Genomic DNA, 24,239 nt, shown 5'->3' on the forward strand with positions numbered 1-24,239 from the left:
GTATGATATCCACCGTAAGAAAATTACAGTGGATAATCCCTGGTGCATCATGTCACTTAAACAGAAAGAGCAAGCACAAACAAGGACAGTCACAGATATCTGCAAATGTTGTTCACCCGACAGCTAAAACTATTGTCTGCTTCTCATCCAGAGTAAATGAAGAATCCTTGATCCAGTGCTGTTGTCATCTGTTATTTACTTTAACATTATTGATTAAAGGTGAAACTTGATATTACTTGTATTTTCAATTGCGTTTCATGTCAGTAGTTAAGAGATAGACCAAGTCACATTTTTAAACTTTCTATAAACAGATTATGAGAGGCAGTTTTCATACCTTGCTAATCCCTGTGTTTTGTTTTTTCACCCTAGTGGTTTGGAAATCTAGTGACAGTCAGGTGGTGGAATGACCTCTGGCTGAATGAAGGCTTTGCCTCCTATGTGGAATATCTTGGAGCTGACAATGCTGAACCATCATGGAACATTGTACGTTTTCAGAAATAAACATCTATATCCGATTTCAATAACAAATATGAAATTCAGCTAATTTGATTTGTTTTTTCTGCACGGTGGACCCCATTTCTTTATTTCACCTCTTCATGAATTCTATTTTTGCTGGTATTAAGATTATGTGCCTTGTGTCACTGCTTATCATTGCTGCAGTGTACATGTACACAAAACTAATTGAAATTGTATTGATAAAGTTGGTTTCATTCAATTGGTCTATTTGACAATCCTATGAGACCCTGATAGATGGTTCAGAAAAGGCTCTTCTGGCATGGACGTTAAATGTCATGTGTGGGCTGCAATGTGTACTTAGACCACCCACATATATGACAAAAAATATACGCCAAAAAATAGTGTGTGTGTGTATATATGTATATATATATATATATATATATATATATATATATATATATATATATATATATATATATATATATATATATATATTCACTGAAAAAACCATGGGTTTCACACACGTTATAGTTAGGAATTAGCATTTAAAAAACCTTAGAAATTCAGTGAAAAAACCATAGGTTTCACACATGTTATAGTTAGCTGGACATTTTACTCGTAAAAAACCAATGAAATTCCCCCGTTATAGTTAGTTCAGCTAACTATAACTCGCGCGCCCGCAATGCACTGCTGATGACGTCACATATTACATCACTCATGACATGGTCAGTGACATCACTCATGACATCACTGATGACATCTCAAATGACATCACTGATGACCTCACTGATGACATCATCCAGTGAATGTGTGCTTTTCTGAAAATTAAATATGTTTTATATATGTATATCTCAAGGTCGATGGAAGAATAAATGGGTATATTACTGTCTAAATGGATGATTTCTTTTTGAAAAATTGATTGTGTAACTGACTGATTAAGTGTATCATAGTGAATACATGGCTTAGTGAGTAATGTTTAAATATATAAATATCTGTATCAGTCTCTCACTTTGTGTATAAGTGGCTGCATGGGTTGGAGAGTAGCTACATGGGTGTCTATATAGGTTATTAGTTGGTTTTTTGAGTATCAGTATGAGTGTCTGCATGGTTCGGTGGGGGGTATGACGTAGTGCATAGGTGCATGAATGAGTGACTCACTGTTTGTATGTGTTGAACAGAGCATGTGTGCAGGACTGCATGGGTGGATGAGTGTGTGTATGGGTGTGTTAGTGAGTGAATGACTGTCTCAATAGTGTCTTTATGAGTAACTACATATGTTTAAAACTAGTATATGTGACTATTGGTTTATATATGTGAGTATATGTGAGAGTGAGAGATTGAAAGAGTTCCTGTATGAATAAGTATGTATTTCTATAAGTAATTGTTTAAAAGACTAAGTATGTGTAAGTTTCCGTAGAAGTAAGTGTGGTGGTGTGTGTATAACTGTATATGCAAGTAAATGTATGTTTGATTCTTTATTAGCATGAGTGACTATGTGTGTGAGTAGCTCTATGGATGAGTGGCATTGTGTAACAGGATGTATAGGTGTATGAGTACATATGATAAGTGAGTACATGTATGAGTGACTGTATTGGACTGTTGGTGAATGAGTGGATGTGTATGTGGATCTTAGAATTACTGAAGAGGTTGTTGTAACTGTTATTGGTATGTCCATTGTTTTGTAAATTTTAGTCTCTATTTTTGAATGTGTGTATCAAAGGTTTTATTAGGGGAAGAGGAGGTCTGCCACTCTATCACAAGGATGATGTCATCAGTGAGGTCATCAGTGATGTCATTTGAGATGTCATCAGTGATGTCATGAGTGATGTCACTGACCATGTCATGAGTGATGTAATATGTGACGTCATCAGCAGTGCATTGCGGGCGCGCGAGTTATAGTTAGCTGAACTAACTATAACGGGGGAATTTCATTGGTTTTTTACGAGTAAAATGTCCAGCTAACTATAACATGTGTGAAACCTATGGTTTTTTCACTGAATTTCTAAGGTTTTTTAAATGCTAATTCCTAACTATAACGTGTGTGAAACCTATGGTTTTTTCACTGAATTTCTAAGGTTTTTTAAATGCTAATTCCTAACTATAACGTGTGTGAAACCCATGGTTTTTTCAGTGAATTTGTACGGTTTTTTAAATGCTAATTCCTAACTATAACGTGTGTGAAACCCATGGTTTTTTCAGTGAATTTGCAAGGTTTTTTAAATGCTAATTTTTTTTTTCTTCTATTTTTTCTAACATATTTTTATTTTAATTTTCTTACCTTTTATAAAGACTATGATTAAATTTTTAAAATTCTTTAATATGTTTTTTTAATATATTTTTTAAAATAAACATGTAAAATTTATTTGCAGTACTTTTTTAATTTTTTTATTATTTTTTTAGTACGCGTACGTATTCTCGGTGACTGCCTACACTCCAGCAAGGGCAACCAGCCTTAGTGATGCTGAATGTATTTGCATTACAGACTGAAACCTGAAAACCCCACTCGCTTGTAAATACTGTGCATGATTATACATGGCAAGCACATGGGTGTGTGCTAAGAGTCTGCCTCTTCCCCCAAAAATTCGCTCCCCCTTTCCATCTAATGCAACTGTGAAATCACCAGAGCAATACGCAATAAATCTCTACCTATAATTCCTCTCTGCACACAGAGTCATGTTTTCACATTAGTCCCAAAACGAAATTTCTTTGCCAATTTGAAAGCACACTTACTGCTCTTTTTTTTTTCGGGGCAAGTGAAAATCACTTTTACAGACTGACACATTATGAAACCACTTTTTTTGATTTATTTAAATGCACATGTCCAAACTGTTTTTTCAGACCACCACCATGTGTATTCTCGGTGACTGCCTACACTCCAGCAAGGGCAACCAGCCTTAGTGATGCTGAATGTATTTGCATTACAGACTGAAACCTGAAAACCCCACTCGCTTGTAAATACTGTGCATGATTATACATGGCAAGCACATGGGTGTGTGCTAAGAGTCTGCCTCTTCCCCCAAAAATTCGCTCCCCCTTTCCATCTAATGCAACTGTGAAATCACCAGAGCAATACGCAATAAATCTCTGCCTATAATTCCTCTCTGCACACAGAGTCATGTTTTCACATTAGTCCCAAAACGAAATTTCTTTGCCAATTTGAAAGCACACTTACTGCTCTTTTTTTTTTCGGGGCAAGTGAAAATCACTTTTACAGACTGACACATTATGAAACCACTTTTTTTGATTTATTTAAATGCACATGTCCAAACTGTTTTTTCAGACCACCACCATGTGTATTCTCGGTGACTGCCTACACTCCAGCAAGGGCAACCAGCCTTAGTGATGCTGAATGTATTTGCATTACAGACTGAAACCTGAAAACCCCACTCGCTTGTAAATACTGTGCATGATTATACATGGCAAGCACATGGGTGTGTGCTAAGAGTCTGCTTCTTCCCCCAAAAATTCGCTCCCCCTTTCCATCTAATGCAACTGTGAAATCACCAGAGCAATACGCAATAAATCTCTGCCTATAATTCCTCTCTGCACACAGAGTCATGTTTTCACATTAGTCCCAAAACGAAATTTCTTTGCCAATTTGAAAGCACACTTACTGCTCTTTTTTTTTCGGGGCAAGTGAAAATCACTTTTACAGACTGACACATTATGAAACCACTTTTTTTGATTTATTTAAATGCACATGTCCAAACTGTTTTTTCAGACCACCACCATGTGTATTCTCGGTGACTGCCTACACTCCAGCAAGGGCAACCAGCCTTAGTGATGCTGAATGTATTTGCATTACTGAGTCCAACCTCAAACCCTTAAACTATTCTTTTTTTTTCCAGTACACCTTAATTTATTGTGAAAACATACTCCATATTATTTTACATGTTCCTCACATTTAAATTTCTCCAAAAACAGAAAATGATAAACGCAACTACAACAAAAAGAATTTCCATTTCTGTTATTCATTTCTTAAGTTACCACATACATCCCCTCTCAAACTGTAAACTCACCTTTAAAATTAGTTAGTTGTGAAAGAAATGTGACACTCAAACAGCAGATTATCAGAGCCAGGATCTCTGTTGTGTTCACCTCTCTCCTCTCAGCAGAACCAGATAATGGCAAACTTTCCCTCTATTTTTCCACACATATACATGTAAGTTTCAAATCTCAGTGCTTCCCCCTTTTTTTCAAATGTAATCACACATTTCTATTGGTTGAAAACCAACCCTTTTCCAAAAGTACCCTTCCCCCAACTTGACTTCTGCCTAGTACCCTTCCCCCAACTTGACTTCTGCCTGCTACCATAGCAACAGCTCATGGAACATTGCTGTGTTGAGTTAGGTCAGAAGTTCGCCAAACAATGTTTCAATTCCACAGAGCAAGAGTGCTTGACTTTTCAAACCTAACAGCAAATCCATAGTACTGTTCTTTGGTTACACATTTTTTTGTACCAATACAAAACATGCTTCTATTAATTTACACACACAGCCTAGTTTTTATTCTAGAATGGTATGAAACAGCCAATCAGTTCTTTTTGTTTTGAAAAAAATATGTATGCCTCCATTTCCAAACTGTCTTTCTTTTCATATTGCCATTCTACTGAAAGACACCTCCTGAGTGCATCCAGATCTCCTTTGAAGATGTTCACAGTGTGGATTGTAGGGCACAGCTATGTCTTCTGGAGTGAAAAGTTTGCAGAGAAAACAGATATGGTGAGAGACCTTGCTTTGCCAAATGTAGACATTAAATGGATTGGTCAGAGAGGGTTAAAGTGGCACCAATTGATGCCATTGGTGAAATCCTTCATGCAAATCCAACACCCTGACCTCATAATAGTGCACTGTGGTGGCAATGACCTAGGCACTTTGACTGGGGTAGGTCTGGAAATGCTTATGAAGGACACCTTTGCACAACTGTTTTCTCTTTTCCCTAAAACTGCCTTTGTGTTTTCTAACATATGCCAAAGGCAAAAATGGAACTGGTCCAATCATTTCTGTCCGCAGATTGACAAAGCAAGAAAGCACGTCAACAAATCTGTTTCTGCTTTCCTCCGTGACTATGATATGGGTGCCATTTACCACAACAACTTGCGTTATGACATGCAAGACATTTATAGAGGAGATGGTGTGCACTTCAATGATGAAGGGAACAGAGTCTTCCTTTTGAACCTTAGACTCTGCATCGGTACTTGTAGGTACCACTAAAAAAATGACTTCATAAACACAACAGCTCTTTTTAGAGCTCCCTAATATCTAAACTCTTAAATCTGCTTTTCATTTTTTTTACCGTACGCTTACCGTAAGCTTACCGTACGCGTACCCCGTGATTTTTTAAAAAATCAATAAATGTTTTTTTTGTACTTTTCTGTCCTTCTTTGACCCCCTTACAAATGTTAGGGGGTCTGTAACTTTCCTCATTGCCCCCTTTTCTTGTTTTCACTCTTTTTTTTCAGAGTGAAATACACAAAATGGCGGCCGCCGCTTCCTGGTTTCGGCCGATTCGAATGTTTACTAAGATCTAAGAGCCAATCAGAATCGCGCTCGCGCACGCCACCGTACGCTTACGGTAAGCGTACGGTAAGCGTACCGTAAGCGGGCTCAGATATATATATTGATTTAAAGGCTATTTTCTCAGAATCTACTGAACAGATTTACACCAAACCTACAAAAGGCACTTCCTTGACCTAGGGACTACCTCTCTGCCAAATTTCGAGTAATTCTGTTCAGCCGTTCGGGCTGTAGCTCGTTCTAAAGGTCCTATGGAAAAATGCATGGGAAAAACGCGTTTTGGGACCCCCCTTTTATCTCAGCCCCCGCTTGACGGATCCCCCCGAGACTTTCAGGGTAGGAGCGGAGCGTAGCGCCCCACCTATTTTGAGAAATTCGCGAGGATTCGTCAACCGGCGCCAAAGTTATTCAAAATAGAATGTTGCGGATTTCCTATGGAAAAGGGGTCCTAACTATAACTACCTACTGGCGACCGCCAGTAGGTAATATATATATATATATATATATACACAAAAAACAAGTGAGCAGCTAAGATGCCATAACTAGCCTCGCAGTGCCGGTCCGGTGCCAGTGATGGCAGCAGCAGCCATTAATTATTAACAACAAAAACGCGTTTCAGCTAAGGAGCCTTTTTCAAGTTTGCACAACATTCTCCACTCACCCTATATATTAACGTTAACGTAATGGACAACAGAAGAATACTTTTGATATTCCAGGTTAGAAAACACCTGCAACTTCATACATTGCAAATTCCACTATTGCACAATGTACAATAAAAAAAGTGCAGGTTATATATATATATATTCACTGAAAAAACCATAGGTTCCACACACGTTATAGTTACGAATTAGCATTTAAAAAACCTTGCAAATTCACTTAAAAAACCATTGGTTTCACACATGTTATAGTTAGCTGGACATTTCACTCGTAAAAAACCAATGAAATTCCCCTGTTATAGTTACTGCAGGCAACTATAACTCACGCGACCGCAATCCTCTGCTGATGACGTCAGATATTACATCACTGTATTTAGACACTTATTTACCCATGTCTTCTTCCATTAATCTTTAGCTATACATATATTACAAATATTTATTTTTCAGAAAGACACATATGTCATCAGTGATGTAATATCTGACGTCATCAGCAGAGGATTGCGGTCGCATGAGTTATAGTTGCCTGCAGTAACTATAACGGAGGAATTTCATTGGTTTTTTACGAGTGAAATGTCCAGCTAACTATAACATGTGTGAAACCTATGGTTTTTTAAGTGAATTTGCAAGGTTTTTTAAACGCTAATTCGTAACTATAACGTGTGTGAAACCTATGGTTTTTTCAGTGAATTTGTACGTTTTTTTAAATGCTAAGTTATGTATTTATTTATTTAATTTTTTTTCAGGTTTTACACCGTGCGCGCACGGTGCGCGCGTATAGATATTGATATGCTTTTAAATGCTATTTTCTCAGGAAATACTGAACAGATTTACACCAGACCTGCAAAAGGCACTTCCTTGACCTTATGGCTACCTCTCTGCCAAATTTCAAGTAATTCTGTTCAGCCGTTCGGGCCTATGGAAAAATGCATGGGGAAAACGCGTTTTGGGACCCCCATTTTTTCTCGGCCTCCACTTGACGAATCACCCCGAGACTTTCAGGGTAGGAGCTGAGCGGAGCGCCCCATAAGTTTTGAAAATTTCGCGAGGATTCGTCAACCGGCGCCAAAGGTATTCAAAATAGAATTTTGAGATTTCCTATGGAAACTAGGTTGTAACTATAACTATCTACTGGCGAGACCGCCAGTAGATAATATATATATATATATATATATATATATATATATATATATATATATATATATATATATATATATATATGTATTTAAATTACCTGCTGGCAGTCGCCAGTAGGTTAGGACCAGAGTTTCCATAGGAAAAGCATTTTTTGTTTTGCCAATATCATTGGCGACGATGGACGAATCTTCACGGAATATTGAAAAGAGTTCCTCTTTTTAGTTCAGCGCTCTGTTGAAAGTTTTGGGGTGATCCATCAAGCGGGGGCCAAGAAAAAAGGGGGTTCCCAAAAAGCTTCTTCTTTTTGTTATGTCTATGGGGATTTTTCATTTTTTGAACATGACTACAGCCCGAACTGCTGAACGAAATCCCACAAAATTTGGCAGAAAGTTAGATGTTGGCCCTGAAAGTGTGCTTTTTGTGATTTGATGTAATCCGTTCAAGAGTTTCAGAGATATTACAGTTTTAAAAATATAGATATCTGGGGGCATGAGTCCTTGCAGTGGGCTTGTGGATCCCACTAAAATTTGATTGGCTTCCACCTCTTGAACCAGGAAGTGTTGGCAGCCATCTTGGGACTCGGCTTGACATCGAACCCCACATAAAAAGTAAAAAATAATGAAAAGGGGGCAGGTTAAGAATATGGTATGGTGGGGTGGTCCCACAGGGAACCCGCTGGGGCATGAAGTCCATTTTACTCCTAAGGGATATTAGGGGCCAAGAAACCCTCCTAATACCTCCTTTAAGCCCTACACAGTGGGATTCCTGAGAGCTGGTCAGAGACCCTGCCCCCTTCCTCCACCACTCTGCAAATGTGACTACTACTAAAAAAAATATAAAACTTCACTGAAAAATACCAAAGGTTACAGGGATGTTATAGTTAGAAAATGGAATAAAAAAAATTAGAAATTCACTGAAAAAGCAAAAGGTTACAGGGACATTATAGTTAGGCTCAGGTTTCACTTGTATAAAACCAGTAAAATTCAGATGTTATAGTGAGTGAGCTAACTATAACTCGTGCCCCTGCAATGCACTGCTTATGACCTCACATATTACATCACTCATGACATGGCCAGTGACATCATTGGTGACATCACTGATGACATCTCAAATGACATCACTGATAGCATCATCCAATGACTGTGAGTGTTTTAAAAGAGTGTTAAATATATATACCATGGTGAATCAGTGGGTATATGAGTGCCTGTTTGGATGATTCAGTGGGTGCGTGACTGACTATATAAGTGAGTGATTAGGTGTCTCAGTGAATGTATGGGTGATTGACTGATTGTCTGTATAAATCTGTCAGTTCATGTCTAACTGGCTGTGGGGAGTTTTCATTTTCTTAACATGACTACAACTCGAACAGCTAAAACGAATTGCACCAAACTTGACAGATATGTTGATGTTGCTCCAGAAAGCATGCTTTTTGTGATTTGGTGTTAATCAGCTGAGTAGTTTCAGAGATATTCGAGTTTAAAAAATATAGATATCTGAGAGCCCAACACCCTACTGAAATCCTACTAAAATTTAATTGGCTGGCTGCCAACACTTCAACCAGGAAGTGATGGCAGCCATCTTGGGACTTGCTTCAACGGAGTCCCACAAAAATATTTTTAAAAAACAAAAGAAAGGGGTCAGGGTAGAAAAATTCTGATCCCCTAGGACTCTTGGTGATGCGTCCCACTGCAGGGCCCCAAAAAGCATTTTAAAACATTTCTGCAGGATCCGGCTGAAATGTTTTTTTAAAAACAAAGTGCGGACTCCCACGCTTCATTCATTATTGACCCACAGGTGGGCCAGTACCCAGGAGCATTGTGTAAACATAGGAGGGGACACATGGGGCCCCAACCAAAGGTTATTCTAAGTCCCGGGGACGACCACCTCCTTGGGGCAAAATATATAAATTTCTGGCAGGGGAGCACTGAGGCTCCTCCGCTGCTCCGGGGACTGCCACCTCCCTGGGGCAAAATATGTAAATTGCTGGTGGATGAGCTGTGCTGCTCACTCGCTGCCCCAGGGACTGACGCCTCCCTAGGTAACACATATTTCTTTTTAAGGAATGCAGGGGAGTCCCCACGGCCTCTCTCACAGCCTTGGGACCGCCACTTCCTCGGCTCCAAATATGTAAATTACTGGTGGGAGAGCTGTACTGCTTCCCAAGGGACCGACACCTCCCTAGGGCTAACTACTTGAAAGAGAAGGGCCACGTGGCTGCCCTCGTGGAGCCGTACATGGCCCTGGGGACTGTCACCCCTCAGGGCCAGCTTCAGCCTTGTCCCGGGGAGTCCACGCCTTAATTACTTATAGAGAGAGGGAGCTGTATGTTCAGGAGCTCCCGCTGTCCAATGCTGGCTCCTGCAGGATGCGAGAAGCCGGCAGGGAAAATGGGGCCCTGAGACTCCCCCCATTGTCCCCATCTGTGTCGAGTGGGTGTCCTGGGTGGGACCAGGACACCAACTGCAGAAACTGATTATGGCCCGGGAGGGGGGCCCTCAGCCCCCCTTCCTTTGATAATGAAAAAAAAAGAAAAGGCCAGTCCGCAGCAGATAGGGTCCCCGTGGCCAAAATCGGCCTGAGAGGAGCACCGTCTGGTATGACTTGTTTTTTGGGTGTGTGAGTGGACGTACAAGAGGTTGTATGGGGTGTGAGTGGGTGTGTGAGTGGTCCTGTGGATTATGTAATCAGTGATGTGATTTCAGATGTCATCAGTGATGTCACTGACCATGTTATGAGTGATGTAATAAGTGGGGTCATAAGCAGTACATTTGCAGGTGCGTAAGATATTGTTAGCTCAGGTAACTATAGCTGCTGGTTTTGTACGGGTGAAATCTGAGCCTACTTATAACGTCCCTGTAACCTTTGGTTTTTTCAGTGAATATATATATATATATATATAATTTGTGGTAATGGCATGTGTAGGAAAGCCTTTGTGTTGTAAAAGCTGCCTCCCTAAGGGCATTGGGGAATTATTTTAGTAACAAAGCCACAGTAGGCTTTGTCGCTACCATACTATTCTATTTTGGCATGGAAGATTTTATTTACTTGTTCCGAGATTTTATTACTGTCTTCACAAATTTTACTGTCTATAACATGACTTGGTTTATCTTCCTCTTTGCTTTTTGGAGATATCCCTCCAAATTGAGGTTTATGACTGTAATCAATTCAAGAAAAGAATACTTTGTGAACTCTTTCAAACACTCACCATCCTTCTCAACTGGTAATTTCTGCTATCATCATTTCAAGATAGGGATTCCTTTTGTTGGGGGGGAGGTTTATATAGCGCAAACTCAAACCAAAGGTATTAAAGAGCTTTACATGAGGACCAGTTGTGTTACAAACAGACACATTCATTTTGTTAGGCACAGGGAGATTCAGTGATTTGCCGAGAATGACAGGATGTTGAGCGCCCCTTCTGAGACTCAAACCCGGTTCCACAGCTTCGAGGTCGACCGCTTTAGCCGTTAGACCACATCGACATTCATTGCGACTTCTTCCAAACATTTGCAATCTAACATTACATTTCAAGATTTCCTTCTTTGCAGGTGATTCCTCAGGCTCATGATCTTGGATTTTTCCATTGAGTTTCAGACTATGCGTTTCACAGTGGTATTTTAGATGCTCCATTGGACCTTTTATGGATTTTGGGAAGTGCTCATTCCCAAAACAAAGAAGAATCAGTAGCTCCAAGTTCACTAGCTAGGGAAAACCTGTGAAGATGTTTTAGGTGAGCTTTCTGAGTAGCCCACAGCATTTGACAATGGTCTACATTTTTTATATTTTGCATTGTTATTTTGCATTGTTGATGAGCACATAAATTAGTTTAAGGCATCACATCTACCAAGCAAGTGTTCCAGCTTTCATTCTACTGACTTTCAAGAGGGCCTGAGTGAGAGGAGGCCATCCCACCTCCTACGTACTGCTGCTCCTGCCACCACTAGCATCCCCAAAGATGCCTGTATGCAGAAGCAGCACTCATGAAGAGTCAAATGCATGTGAAGGCCCCATTGCTTCTATATGTGGGTATCTATGTTCAGCAAGGAACTCCTCCGCTTATTGTTCCCAACTCTGCTTTTAATGGCAGACAATTGGATATTTCTCTGCTACGCTCAAATAAAATATGAAGTATGAAGAATTCAAAAAAAATGTTGTCCTATGTTATTCCTTGGGTGACACCTTAAAATGCCCATTTTTTGCAGAAAGACCTGATTGTACTAAATGATGTTCACAGAGTGATGGCAGTTGATGCTCTGGCTTCCTCACATCCTCTGACGTCAAAGGAGGAAGAAATCAACACTCCAGCTGAAATCAGTGAAGTCTTTGATACAATTTCCTACAGTAAGGTAAGGAATAATGCCGTTTTTGATCATCCAAGTCAATGACAATTAGGACAGTATTGCTGTGACTTATTGATATGTTTGGTGTGAAATATTATGAGTCAGAATACAGTATGAACTTTGGACGTATGATGTGGGACAATTAGGGCAACAAGCATTGACATAGCCAATAGGTCTCGCCCTTGGACATATAAGTGTTTAGCAATGCAGCAAATTATCCTGGGTGCAGTGCCACCAGGAAATGTAGAGGTATACAATTGCTGCACATTGTGTACTCTTTAGAAACGAGCAATCTGCAAATAGTCTGATTTACCAATGAATTTCAAGGCAGGTGGTACTTGTAGCATCATCAGACACTGAATGTCAGGAAGTGGCAATGATATCATCGCAAGACCACCACTGCCAGGAGTTGGCAAACATGACATTCACTATCAGTAAGTAGCACAGGTAATTTCCCCAGTCATTCATTGTCAGCAAATAGAACTGTGAACCCCCCAAAATCATTCACAGTCAAATAGTACCACTTGTAATATCCCCAGATACTCATTGCCAATAAGTTTAAGACGCAACATCTTCCATTGCCAGAAATGGGTACTAGTAACATCACGCAGCACTCGCTGCCAGACTGTCAGAAAATGGCACTTATAATATCAAGATAATAAAAGCCAGAGAAGAGCGCTTGTAACATTACAAGAAACAACACAGGTCCGTGGAAATGATAACATCGGAAGAAATCAATTTTTTGAAAGTGCCACGTAAAAACACCCTAACACAGAGGGACAGGCAAAGCTGGAGACATTCATTGTTAGAAATGGGCACTGGTAACATCCTCAATATCTAATTTTGGATAATGCCCTGTACAGCCTCTCAAGGCATCGAGCACGAACACTTTGCACTTCAAGCTTCCTTAACATACATGAAATTACAGAACGTTTCATTCATGGCATCTAATCACCGAAAGTGACACTTGTATCACCCCAAAGCACTCACTGCGACAAATCAAAATGTGAAAAGAAAGCTGTTAGCCAATACATCTGTACCCACGAGAGACCCTGGAGCAAATATTGTGCAGGCGTGTGAGCTTGAATCAATGCATGGCCGTGTGCGGGTTCTTTATGGTGCACCAGCAGAAACACTTTGTTGGGGAAGGAGGAGCCTGGTTACGTATGGGTGCATGAGAGGGGTTTGGGCATAGAAAGGGAGTGCAGGTGAGTGAATTGTGAGGCCGGAGCAGGTGCTGACAATTAGCCAGCTAGGTGTTAAAATATATATTTGGGTTAAAGTTGCAATTTTGGAACATGTGATGGAGGCCAGAGCAGAAGAGAATACAAGGGACTGTGGAGAACAGAAGGTAATGACAGGCAAAGATTACTGGTGAGTGGGTCGGGCACATTATTGAGGGGCATATCAACAACAACCGGCGATAATTATCTCTAAGCGCACTTAGCGCTAGGATAATTATCGCCGGCTAGCGTGAATTTTCATCGCTGAGATAGCGTGCTATTAGCAACGCTTATCTCAATAGCGATAAAAATCCTCACGCTAACAGGCTAACGAGAGATTATCTCAGCGATAATCTCACGTTACCTTGTTGATAGGGACAGGCAAACTTAGCCATGATATCCTCCTTCCATAGGATATCATGGCTAAGTCAGAAAAATACCAGACTTAAAAAAGCAGCGTTAACCACGGTTAGCGCTGCTTTTTTTGTCTCTAAAAGGATTAGCGACATTCTTGATAATAGGAGAAATGTCGCTTAGCGACATTTCTCCTATTATTGTACTCTGGAACGCCCCCTTTGCATCTCATTAGAGATGCAAGGGGAAGCGTGGAGTAAAAGGGTGCTAACATGCAAATTTGCATGTTAGCACCCTGTTGTTGATAGGGTGCTAGTTTTATCTCTGCTTTTTTGGCTTTTAAAGCCAAAAAAGCAGAGATAAAGCCCTTGTTGATATGCCCCTGAATTCTTTATTTACCTGGATCACCCCATGACAGAAAAGTTGCACGGAGCTCAGAGAAGCCAGATTCAGATGTCAGATGACTACCTCCCTAAGCTCAGCGACACCGCCTGCGCAGCCTATCTCGTGTCTCCTTCTCTGCCCATCTCTGCAGTCCAAGATCACTAGCGCTTGTCTCTTCACCAACTCGGTAGCAGTATTTTTACCGATACTGCTGTTACCACCAGTTATTATCACCCCATGAGACTGAGCGGGCACCCAGATGAGAAGAGCCGATGGCTCGGCCGTTGCACAGGTCTCCCCAGCCCCAGGGCAGCAGCGGTAAGCAGCATGGTCCCTGACATGCCAGAAGTAGGTAATAAGATAGGACTGCGGAGAGTCACTACCCATCCTTGCTTTGCTTTTAAACAAAGCAGCGGTAGCCATTGTAAAACGCTCCATTTTCAAAGGAAATAGGGGCATATTAACGAGGGCTTTAAAAGCCAAAAAAGCAGAGATAAAACTAGCACCCTATCAACAACAGGGTGCTAACATGCAAATTTGCATGTTAGCACCCTTTTACTCTACGCTTCACCTTGCATCTCTAATGAGATGAAAAGGGGGCGTTCCAGAGTAAAATATTAGGAGAAATGTCGCTAAGCGACCTTTCTCCTGTTATCAAGAATATCGCTAACCCTGTTAGAGACACAAAAAGCAGCGCTAACCGCGGTTAACGCTGCTTTTTTACGTCTGGTATTTTTCTGACTTAGCCATGATATCCTATGGAAGGAGGATATCATGGCTAAGTTTGTCTTTCCCTATTAACAAGCTAACGTGAGAATATCGCTGGGTTTCCAGCGATAATCTCACGTTAGCCACTTAGCGTGAGGATTTTTATCACTATTGAGATAAGCGTTGCTAATAGCACGCTATCTCAGCGATAAAAATCAACGCTAGCCGGCGATAATTATCCTAGCGCTAAGTGCGCTTAGCGATAATTATCGCCGGTTGTTGTTGATATGCCCCATAGATTTTAAGTTCAAACAAAATAAACAAAGTCATAAGACCATCTTCTCGCTAGGAGTTATGGTAATTTCTAAGTATTACAAAGCATACGAACAAATGGGGAAAATAATTTATGGTAATTTTTGGAGTAATACATTTAGTTTGTTTAGCCAAAAACGGCACCCAAAACCAGTGAACAATTTAAAAGAAAAAATATATATATTTTCTTTTAACAACTAGTAGTGAGGTTACTTATGTGAACAATACATTGATGTTGTACTACACATGGGCGCTACATTTTAATACCGAAAGACAATGATGTAATTTGCCTCCCGTTTATTGTTTAAATCACGTCCTTGTCCATCAGCCTTGCCTTACCTCACGCAGCCAATCTGAGGCGAAAGAGGCACTGGGAGCCCAGCAGAGCCGGCAGTCGTTAGAAATGGCTCTTTTTGAATAAGACTCCCGGCATCCCTGGCTTATTGAGAGGGAACCATTCCTCCTGCTGCAGCCGTACTAAAATAGTGTACATTAAACTTTCAGAGTTTGGTAAGTTACCAGTGGTAACACAAGCATTTGCAATGCAATAAGTCTCGCATTTGCGAGAGTTGAAGCTTTTTGCATTGTAAATGGCAATGCCTTTTATATAGGTTTTAAAAACCAACACTTAAATAAAAGGCATTGTCATTTAACAATGCCAATAGCTCAAAGTCTGGCAAAGGAGAGACCTATTGCATTGCAAATGCTTCTTGTGCTTCTGCTGCCGTCTGCCTCTCGCCTCTGCTGCTCCTCAGGTGACCGTAGATAGTGTGAGGGGGAGTGGCGGGGCTGAGCCTTCTTCCAGCACTGCTGCTCGGTTTCGGCTTCGGTTGCTCCTGAAAGCACTACGCTGAAAAGGAAAAGCAATGAACTAAATACAAGCACAGGATTGGGCGCAGAAATGATAAATAAAAAAAGCCGGGAAAGTGAAAGTACGCTTTGCGCACTGAATGGTAAAAAAGCCACGTCCTGCCTGCAGTAGGGCAAACCCCATTAAAGTAAATAGTACATACAGACGTAATAAGAGGGACCGTGTAACATCATTAGTAAAACGGGCACTCGCCATGGGAGGTTACAAAAGCAGATAAGGCGGTACTAAGGAGGGACTAACAAGGCGATGAAGGAATCAGAAGCCAGTATTTAAGAAGTACAATGATACAAACCAATTAAAAAAATGGGCGGAGATTGGGCGCCCTAACTCATTACTACATGCCTCGCAGAGCTGCGCATGTGCGCTGCCCAGGCTCGACCTGAAAATTACCTGCATTCATGAAATGTTAATGGGAGCACATGGGGCAAGGACATTGCACCCACTTCTGCAATCCTACAGCAGTATGTAATACAGAAAGATGACTTTGGCAAGTGCTTGCATCCTTGTTTGGGTGGAGACAGGCCACATAGAATGGAGGAAACCTTTTTGCCAATGACCATGAGCATGCCACAGGTCTTCAAAGCAAATGTGCTTAATGTGTGCTACCCAGACGTTGGTGCACACTTAGTGTACTTCATTTAGGGGCACATTGCCTTGGTAAGGGGAGCCCCATGGACCATTTGGGGACCACTGTATGCACAACTCTAAGTGTGTGCAGTCACAAATGGCACATCTTTTGGGGAAAGTATCCCAGGTCTAATTATGAAAGCAGGCCGATGCACTCTGATTTGCTAATAGCTGGGTCCAAACTGAGGTGACATGGTGTGCAAAATGACAATGAACTGGGAAGCAGCCTGAGTAATTACCAGTGGCTGAGATTAATTCAAGCGTTCCATCCACCACTGTTTTGTATACTTTATTTGTCATACTGAGTGGTACAGGTATGCGGAGACGCGGGTCCCGTGCACATGGTCTCACTGGAACCAAGTTGTACCTGGCTGAAGAGCCTATAAATAGGGTGAATTCAGTCCTGGGTTGGTTGTGTTCTGTTTCAGGGAGGACCTGGCTTGGCAGTTCAGGCTGGACTGTTCCGATTGGAGCAGGGTCAACTCCTATTGAGCAATGGCAGATAATTCCAAGTTTCTCATTTTTTACCTAATTTTACCTGTTTTTTTAGATTTCCACAGTTTGACATGTAGTTGTAGAGAACGCTAAAGTGATTGAAAGAAACATAAACTTATGAGTAAGAGCTGTCCTTTACATAATCTTGTTGAGGAAATTGTACTGTAGATCTTTATGACTTACAGATTTAAATATTCAATCGCTCCATTTTTTAAGAGTTGCATTAACTGCGGCTTGTAACGTACAATGATTGTTGGTAATGTAAATCTAATCATAGGCATTTTCCTTATTTATTGCTCCTTTTATTGTTTTTCAGTGGCCACCAATGTCTTTTTTATTAAGGGAGAGAAAGAAAAAAGAGGTATATTAACTTAAGGAATCTTGTGTGGTTTTTTTCTAAAAAGAATCTCAACAGATTTCTGTATACATTTTTATTATACTTCCACATTCCTGAGCAAGTTAGTTTTCAGTAAGAAGAGCACACTAATCACAACGTTAACTATCAGTATCTTTAACTCACTTCGTTCATGGTAGAAGCTGAAGCGCAGCGCCAATCCTCTGTGGTCTCAGATACTTAGGGGCATATTTACAAGACCCTATCGCCACCACAATGTCACTTTTCACTACGTTGCAGTGGCAATAGGGGCTTAGCCTTATTTACAAGGCAGCGTTAAGCCACTTAATGCTATACTTAATGCTATACTTAGCGTGAAAGGTGAGGGCAATGGGTGTTGCGGTGGGCGTTTCAATGCAACACCCATTGATTTTGATGCTGCCCCATATTTATAAGAGGGGAGCTGCCAACACCAACCGCATCAGCCGCACCAGCCAACCACACCAGTTTCACCGGAGGAGGGGGACTGCAAGCCCCAGAGTCCTCAGCGCCAAGAGGCACCGCCAGCAGTTTCCCACGCCTGGAGGTGCATTTAGTCAGCTCGACTGAAAAAAGGCTATCCATTGAGACTGAGAAACTAGCACTGGGCACTATTGGTCATGGTTTAATACAGGAGGAAATCGGGGTCTCCTCAAGTGAAATGTGTTTTACTATACTTCCACCCACATCGTTGGAAGGCCCAACAGGTGAAATGGACCTAACTATTTGTACTGTTACATCTACCTTAATAGCAGGGAATGATCTAGCTGGCCCCCCACCCAAGAGAAAATGAGCCGGTGGAAGCAGAGTCCTGAGAAAGTCACCACGGACAAAAGCAACCCTTCCACCAGCTGAATTCAATCTGGATCTACTACTGGACAGCCTCTTTGAAAGGCTAGAGACTATGACCAAAGCTTTGTTAGCACTTGTAATTTCTAAGCTGGAAGGCATTGAGTCAAAATTAAATTTGTTTGCCTCCATACATAATAATTGTCCCTCAGGGCATGACATAGTAGTTGGAGGGAGAGGGGGCTCCTGTCAGGCATCTAGCGGCCCGGCCCATGTCCCCCAGGCTAATAGCTCCCAATGTATTGGGCAGGCAGTAGTCAGGCCCCAGTGGGTGTGTCTCATCTTAATAATTCTGATACCGACCACAATTCCGGAGGGGCAGTCACTGTATTTCAGATGGCACATCAGGAAGCACACATTCCCCACGTTGCCTCTAGGGATGGGCAGAATACTGTTAATGGGGGCCCTCTCCCTACACAACACACACCCTATCCCACCACAAAATGGTCATGACTGGAAATAAATACACACTTGATCTCCCACCCCAATCAGTGCCTCTAGTAGCTGTACTACTGGGGATTCCACCGCTCAAACTGGGTTTCAAGGAAACTTCGCTGGATCTAATCCATAAGACCGTTCATTGGTGCAACAATAATGTGATCAATCACCCTAATATCTCTTCTGATATCATCATGGCCAGAAGAGTGGGCTGGATTGGTCATGGGACTAGTAAAATGTGGAGGGGGAATGTATAATTATTAATTTTAGTCATCCCGCGCAAGCTAAAGCTTTAGTAGGTTGCCAATATAAAAATGGCACCAAAACTAAAATTAGAACAGTCTCCCTACAGACTTTTTATCTTGATCCATGATTGGCAGTTACCATTTAAAATGGTCAAGCCCTCCCCAAGTCAGAAACGTGAATACTATATTGCCCTTAACAAATCGATACCTACTGCTAGCTAACCCCCAGGGCCTTGATGAAACTGACTGACTTGTGACAACAGCAGGGACAACACAGGTTAGGAAGGCCCCGAGTAAGCCAACTATATCTGCTCCTATACTACAATATACCACAATATTGCCCTTTGAGAAACGTGGGAGTCAAAGGATTGTTTTTATCTGGATGGATTTATATCATTCTGCAAATTTGCAATCCCGTCAAACATGGGTAGAGCCAGGGGGGAGGGCCTTCTTTTAATGTTTAGCCTTAAACTTTCCTATCAAGCCTAGCTGATTGACTCCCGTTCACCCCAGGTGTTAGCTGTGGAATTGTCAGGAAAAAATCTCCCCACCCTGCTAGTGGTAAAGATTTATAACTCTTTCTCTAGAGCCCATGAGACTGAACATCTTCTGGCCCTAGAGGATCTTCTGGCAAGTTATGGGGAAGGAGGACAAGCCTATTATGACACGCTAGTCCTAGGGGATTTTAATACCCGCATATGCTCCCTCATTTGCTTCTCAATGTTGGAGGAGGAAGATGGCTCACAGGAGCAAAAGCATTTTGAACTCACACCGTCAGGCACCTTTTGAGAAGGTTTTCTATCAGCCCATAACCTGAATTGTTTACAGCAACCAGTTACGTCAGCTCCGGTTCCTACTTATACAGGCCATGGTAGCCCAAGTAAAATTGATCACATTCTGCTATGCGCTCTATTAACACCGGTCGTAAAGAATTTAAGTGTAACCTGGAACTGCCTTAGCGACCACAACCCTTTAATATTGGTTCTCTTCCTTCCAACTGCTCTTAAAAGGGGGGTCACTAGCCTGGTTACTAACACAAACATCAGCACTAAAGACCAAGCATGCAGACTAAGGTGGAAAAGGATTACCCCAGAGAGTTTCCTAGATAACTAGTATACCACCTGCGCTTCGGAGTTTCAAGTTTGTATGGACCAGGCACCTCATGATAGAGCCATTCTAGATGCCTTTGATACAATCACTAAGCAGGTTGCTTCTAACTTATCCACCCCAACCAGAGTGAAGTGTTCAACACTTAAAAGGGGATTTGATGACACATGTTCGGCTGCTCATAAGGAGCTAATGCAGGCCATTAAGCAAAAACTGAGGGACGCAAAACAAATCAAGAGTAGCAGGAAGGTCTATAAACTCGCAGTTCATGAGATGGAAAAACAGTTAAGGGAGCAGGCCTGGGAGGAGCTTAGCCAAACCAGCGTGCTGCTTAATAGCTCAAAAATTTGGTCTGTGGTCAATAGTCCTTTATTTTCTGACACGCCACATTCCAGCAGAGATTATATAGTCCCTAAGTGGGTCCAGCACTTTGGTTACATCTACAGTGATGCCAATTTAGCCGAAGCCGTGGGGCAAATTGTTCCCGGATTAGTAAATTCCTCCCTCCATTTTAACATAGATGAGGTTCATAAAGCCATCATTTTAACTTCAGGTAGAAAGGCTCCTGGCCCTGATGGGGTACCAGCTGACCTTTACAAGGCAGATCCTGACATCTGGGCCAAGATTTTAACACACGTTTTTAATTCAGCATGTGCCTGTGGTTTTCCCCAGACGTGGGCAAAGGCGGTAATCATCCCAATTTTAAAAAGGGTGCCTGGGAAGACCCAGCATGCTACAGACCAATTTCGCTCCTAGACTCTGCAGCAAAAATCATGGGGAAAGTAGTCCTGGACTGACTAACAGCCTGGCTTGATCACGCTAACATCATTTCCAATCTAAAATTTGGATTCGGGCTGGTGAAAGGGACACTGGATCAAATGCCTCAATCTCCATTTGGTGATCGGGAAGTACACTGTTGCTAAAGGGGGGGGTCTTACACCTGGCCTTTATGGACCCAACCTCAGCCTTTGACTTTGTCAACAGGTCCAAGTTCTGGTTGATCCTGCATGATATGGGGCTAGATGCTGAACTGATCTCTTTCCTGCACCCTGCCCATGCAAACACAGCGGCTGCAGTATGCTATAACGAAGACGGCAGCTTGACAGACTCCTGGGTTATAGGAAGGGGGGTCCAGCAGGGGTGCATCTTGGCACCCCTGCTGTTCACGCTATATATCAACAAACTGGGGGATTCTTTAACATCTTGCTGTACGCTGATGATGCCGTCTTATTGTCCAGAACTGCAAGGAGTTTGCAACAACTTTTAAAGTGTTTCATAGATTTTATGGATTCTGAAGATTTAATTACAAATCTCGACCATTAGTTCATAAAAGGCGGCTAAGGCCAAATTGTATTGTAATGGAGTCGAGCTAACTAAAGTGTCCATGTTCCCATACCTGGGGTACTTTTTGATGACCAAGGCTCTTGGAGGACGCAAAGCACACTAAAACAGAATGATTTAGTCAGAGCCGCTGGGGCCACCCTGGACTTTGCAAAGAGATTAGGGTCAAAGCCCCTTCCAGCACTTTTGAAGGTTTATAATGCGAAATGTATCCACATGGCCACTTATGGTAGTGACATCTGGGGCTACATGGATGTGAAGGGAATCCAAGGGGCCGAGAATAACTTTATGCGCAAAATCCTAGTGGTCCCTGTTGCTACCCCGATTTTTTATCTACATGAGAAAATCGGGGGTGGGTTACATCTCGGACCAGATCGCGGTTGCCCCGCTGCTACGCTGGTTGAGAGTCTGAGCCCAACCGACCGCAAATTTAAATCAACTCATAATTTCAGTTTGTATTGCACTGGAGGGGGCTCTACGTATTCTCTGGTCGAAATACATAACGGAACAGACAATATGTCATAGCTGCTCCAAATTGCTCCCGATCCCCATACCCCTGGGTAAGACCGGCATTAGAGCCTTTGAGCAGCAGTTCATAGACAGGCGGCAAGGCCTTAGGGAGGAGACTGAATTTGCCAAACCCTCAGTGAGAAGGCTTGTCACACTTAGCTTGGGTCATCAGGTGCAACCATACTTATCTTATGAAAACAAAGCATACCATCGCTTTGATTTGACGTGATTTCGATTGAATATGGTTCCCTGATTACTAGCATTCCCCAAAGGTTATTCAAAACCTGATTTACTAAAACCCTGCCCTTGTGACAATTTCTCAGAGCAGGACACCCTCCATATAATGTTCCTCTGCGCCTATTACTATCCTCTGTGCAGGAAGTACATTCTCCCCCTACTCAGAGATTGTCAATTCATTCAAGTAATGCCGGCCTTGCTCTATCTTCAAATGCTAGCCTCACCCAGAGTTTGTCTTGGGGTGGCAAGTTTTTTAACTGGGGTCATCAGACACAGGTCCAAGCTGCTGTTGCACTGGCCATCCTGGGCACTGAGTCAGTGTAAATATGTTCTCCTGAGCTATGCAATGCAATTTTATTAAGATAATATTTATGATCTTGGCGCACCGTTTTAGCCCTGGTGCACTTTATATTATTTAACTTTTGTGGGTTTTTAACGTGATCATTGTAGTAGTAATGCTGGATGTTTTTTATATAATGTATTTTGATGAAATGTGTATTCTTAGAAAAAAAACTGTTTTGCTTTTATGGCTCTTGGCTGCCGAATAAAGTATTTTTGACTTGACTTGACTTACAAGAGTGGCTTAAATATGGGGCAGCACCAAATTAAGACTAGGAAAAACCTGGTCTAACCCTGGCGCAACGAGAAGAAATGTTTAATTTCTCCTTGTTTTTGCTGTTTCATTGTGAGCTGTGTTATGCAGCACACATGGAAGCAGCAAAACTCAATTGATTGTTTATGTGCAGGAATGAGACCCTTCCTGCACATAAACGATCATTAAAAAAAAACACTTTTTGCAACGTCTATGTGTGCTGCATCAAGCTGCACACATAGAACTTACAACACTCCATTTAAATATTGTTTATGTGCAGAAAGGGTACCTTCCTGCACATAAACAATCTTCCCCTGAAATGCGTTGGCGCTAGGCAGCTACATTTAGCACCAGCGCAGGGGGAAACGTACGGCTGCACCATATTGTTGTAAGTATGGTGCAGCCCTGTCTTTTAGAAGTGCCGGAGCGCGGCATTAAGTCAAGAAGTCTAACGTTGTGCTCCGTCACTTTTATTGTAAATATATCCCCTAATCTTGCAACAATGTTGCCTGTCAGTCTGCATACGAGAAGAAACTAAGTTTAGTTCTTAGCGGCTTTGCATATTTAACACTGTACTTGAAACTGTTACTGCATCGCTTGCTCATGTACTTATTTTTCGAAGGCTTAATGAGTATTGTCCATCTCCACTTTTTCCACAGTTCGAGGCATATCATCAAGGAGGCGATATAAAATTATCACCGCTTTTGCGTCCGTTGTCGGACGAAAAGCGGCGATAATTTTATCGCCTATTCAGCAAGGTCATGCTATCGCGTGAATCCTTGCATTATCGCCTGTTTACTGAATGCCCAGCTTTGCATCTCTAATAAGATGCAAAGTGGGCGTTCCTGCCCTGACATAACTGGAGAAATGTCACAAAGCGACATTTCTCCAATTATCAATGGGCAAGCTAACCTGCAGAGTGACAAGCAAAGTAGCGATAACCTCTGTTATCGCTACTTTCCTTACGCCTGCTTCAAGACTGAATTAGCCATGATATCCTAAGTAAGGTGGATATCATGGCTAAGTATGCCTTGCCCTATCATCGAGCTATCGCCAAACTTTGTGAGATTATCGCTGGATTTCCAGCGATAATCTCACATTTGGCAGTTAGCGCTCGCAATTTTATCGCTTTTGAGATAAGCGTTGCTAATAGCACGCTATCTCAGCGATGAAATTCCACGTTACCCGGCGATAATTATCCTAGCGCTAATTGCGCTTAGTGATAATTATCGCCGTTCCTTGATGATATGCCCCTTCTTTGGTCTCAGATTCTCCCATGTTACTGCATTTGTAGTCACCTGGTACACTGATTTGAATGTGTTTAGTTTGCTGTTTTCTCTTTCTTTATGCAGATCTGAATAGTCACTGTACTTGAAACTGTTACTGCATCGCTTGCTCATGTACTTATTTTTTGAAGGCTTAATGAGAATTGTCCATCTCCACTTTTTCCACAGTTAGTTGGTCTCCGATTCTC

General features: G+C 41.8%; 1 protein-coding gene across 1 annotated transcript in view; it reads left to right on the forward strand.

The window, feature by feature from the left end:
- LOC146860506 (aminopeptidase Ey-like) overlaps positions 1–24,239 on the forward strand; it is a 174,413-nt gene that overhangs the window by 36,482 nt on the left and 113,692 nt on the right. Inside the window, exons 6-7 of the mRNA XM_085644418.1 lie at positions 370–483; positions 11,962–12,105. Of these exons, the coding sequence (XP_085500544.1) occupies positions 370–483; positions 11,962–12,105 (258 nt within the window). The remainder of the gene's footprint in view (positions 1–369; positions 484–11,961; positions 12,106–24,239) is intronic.

Source organism: Triturus cristatus, chromosome 3_1 (genome assembly GCF_964204655.1).
Source record: "Triturus cristatus chromosome 3_1, aTriCri1.1, whole genome shotgun sequence".
NCBI lineage: Eukaryota > Metazoa > Chordata > Amphibia > Caudata > Salamandridae > Triturus > Triturus cristatus.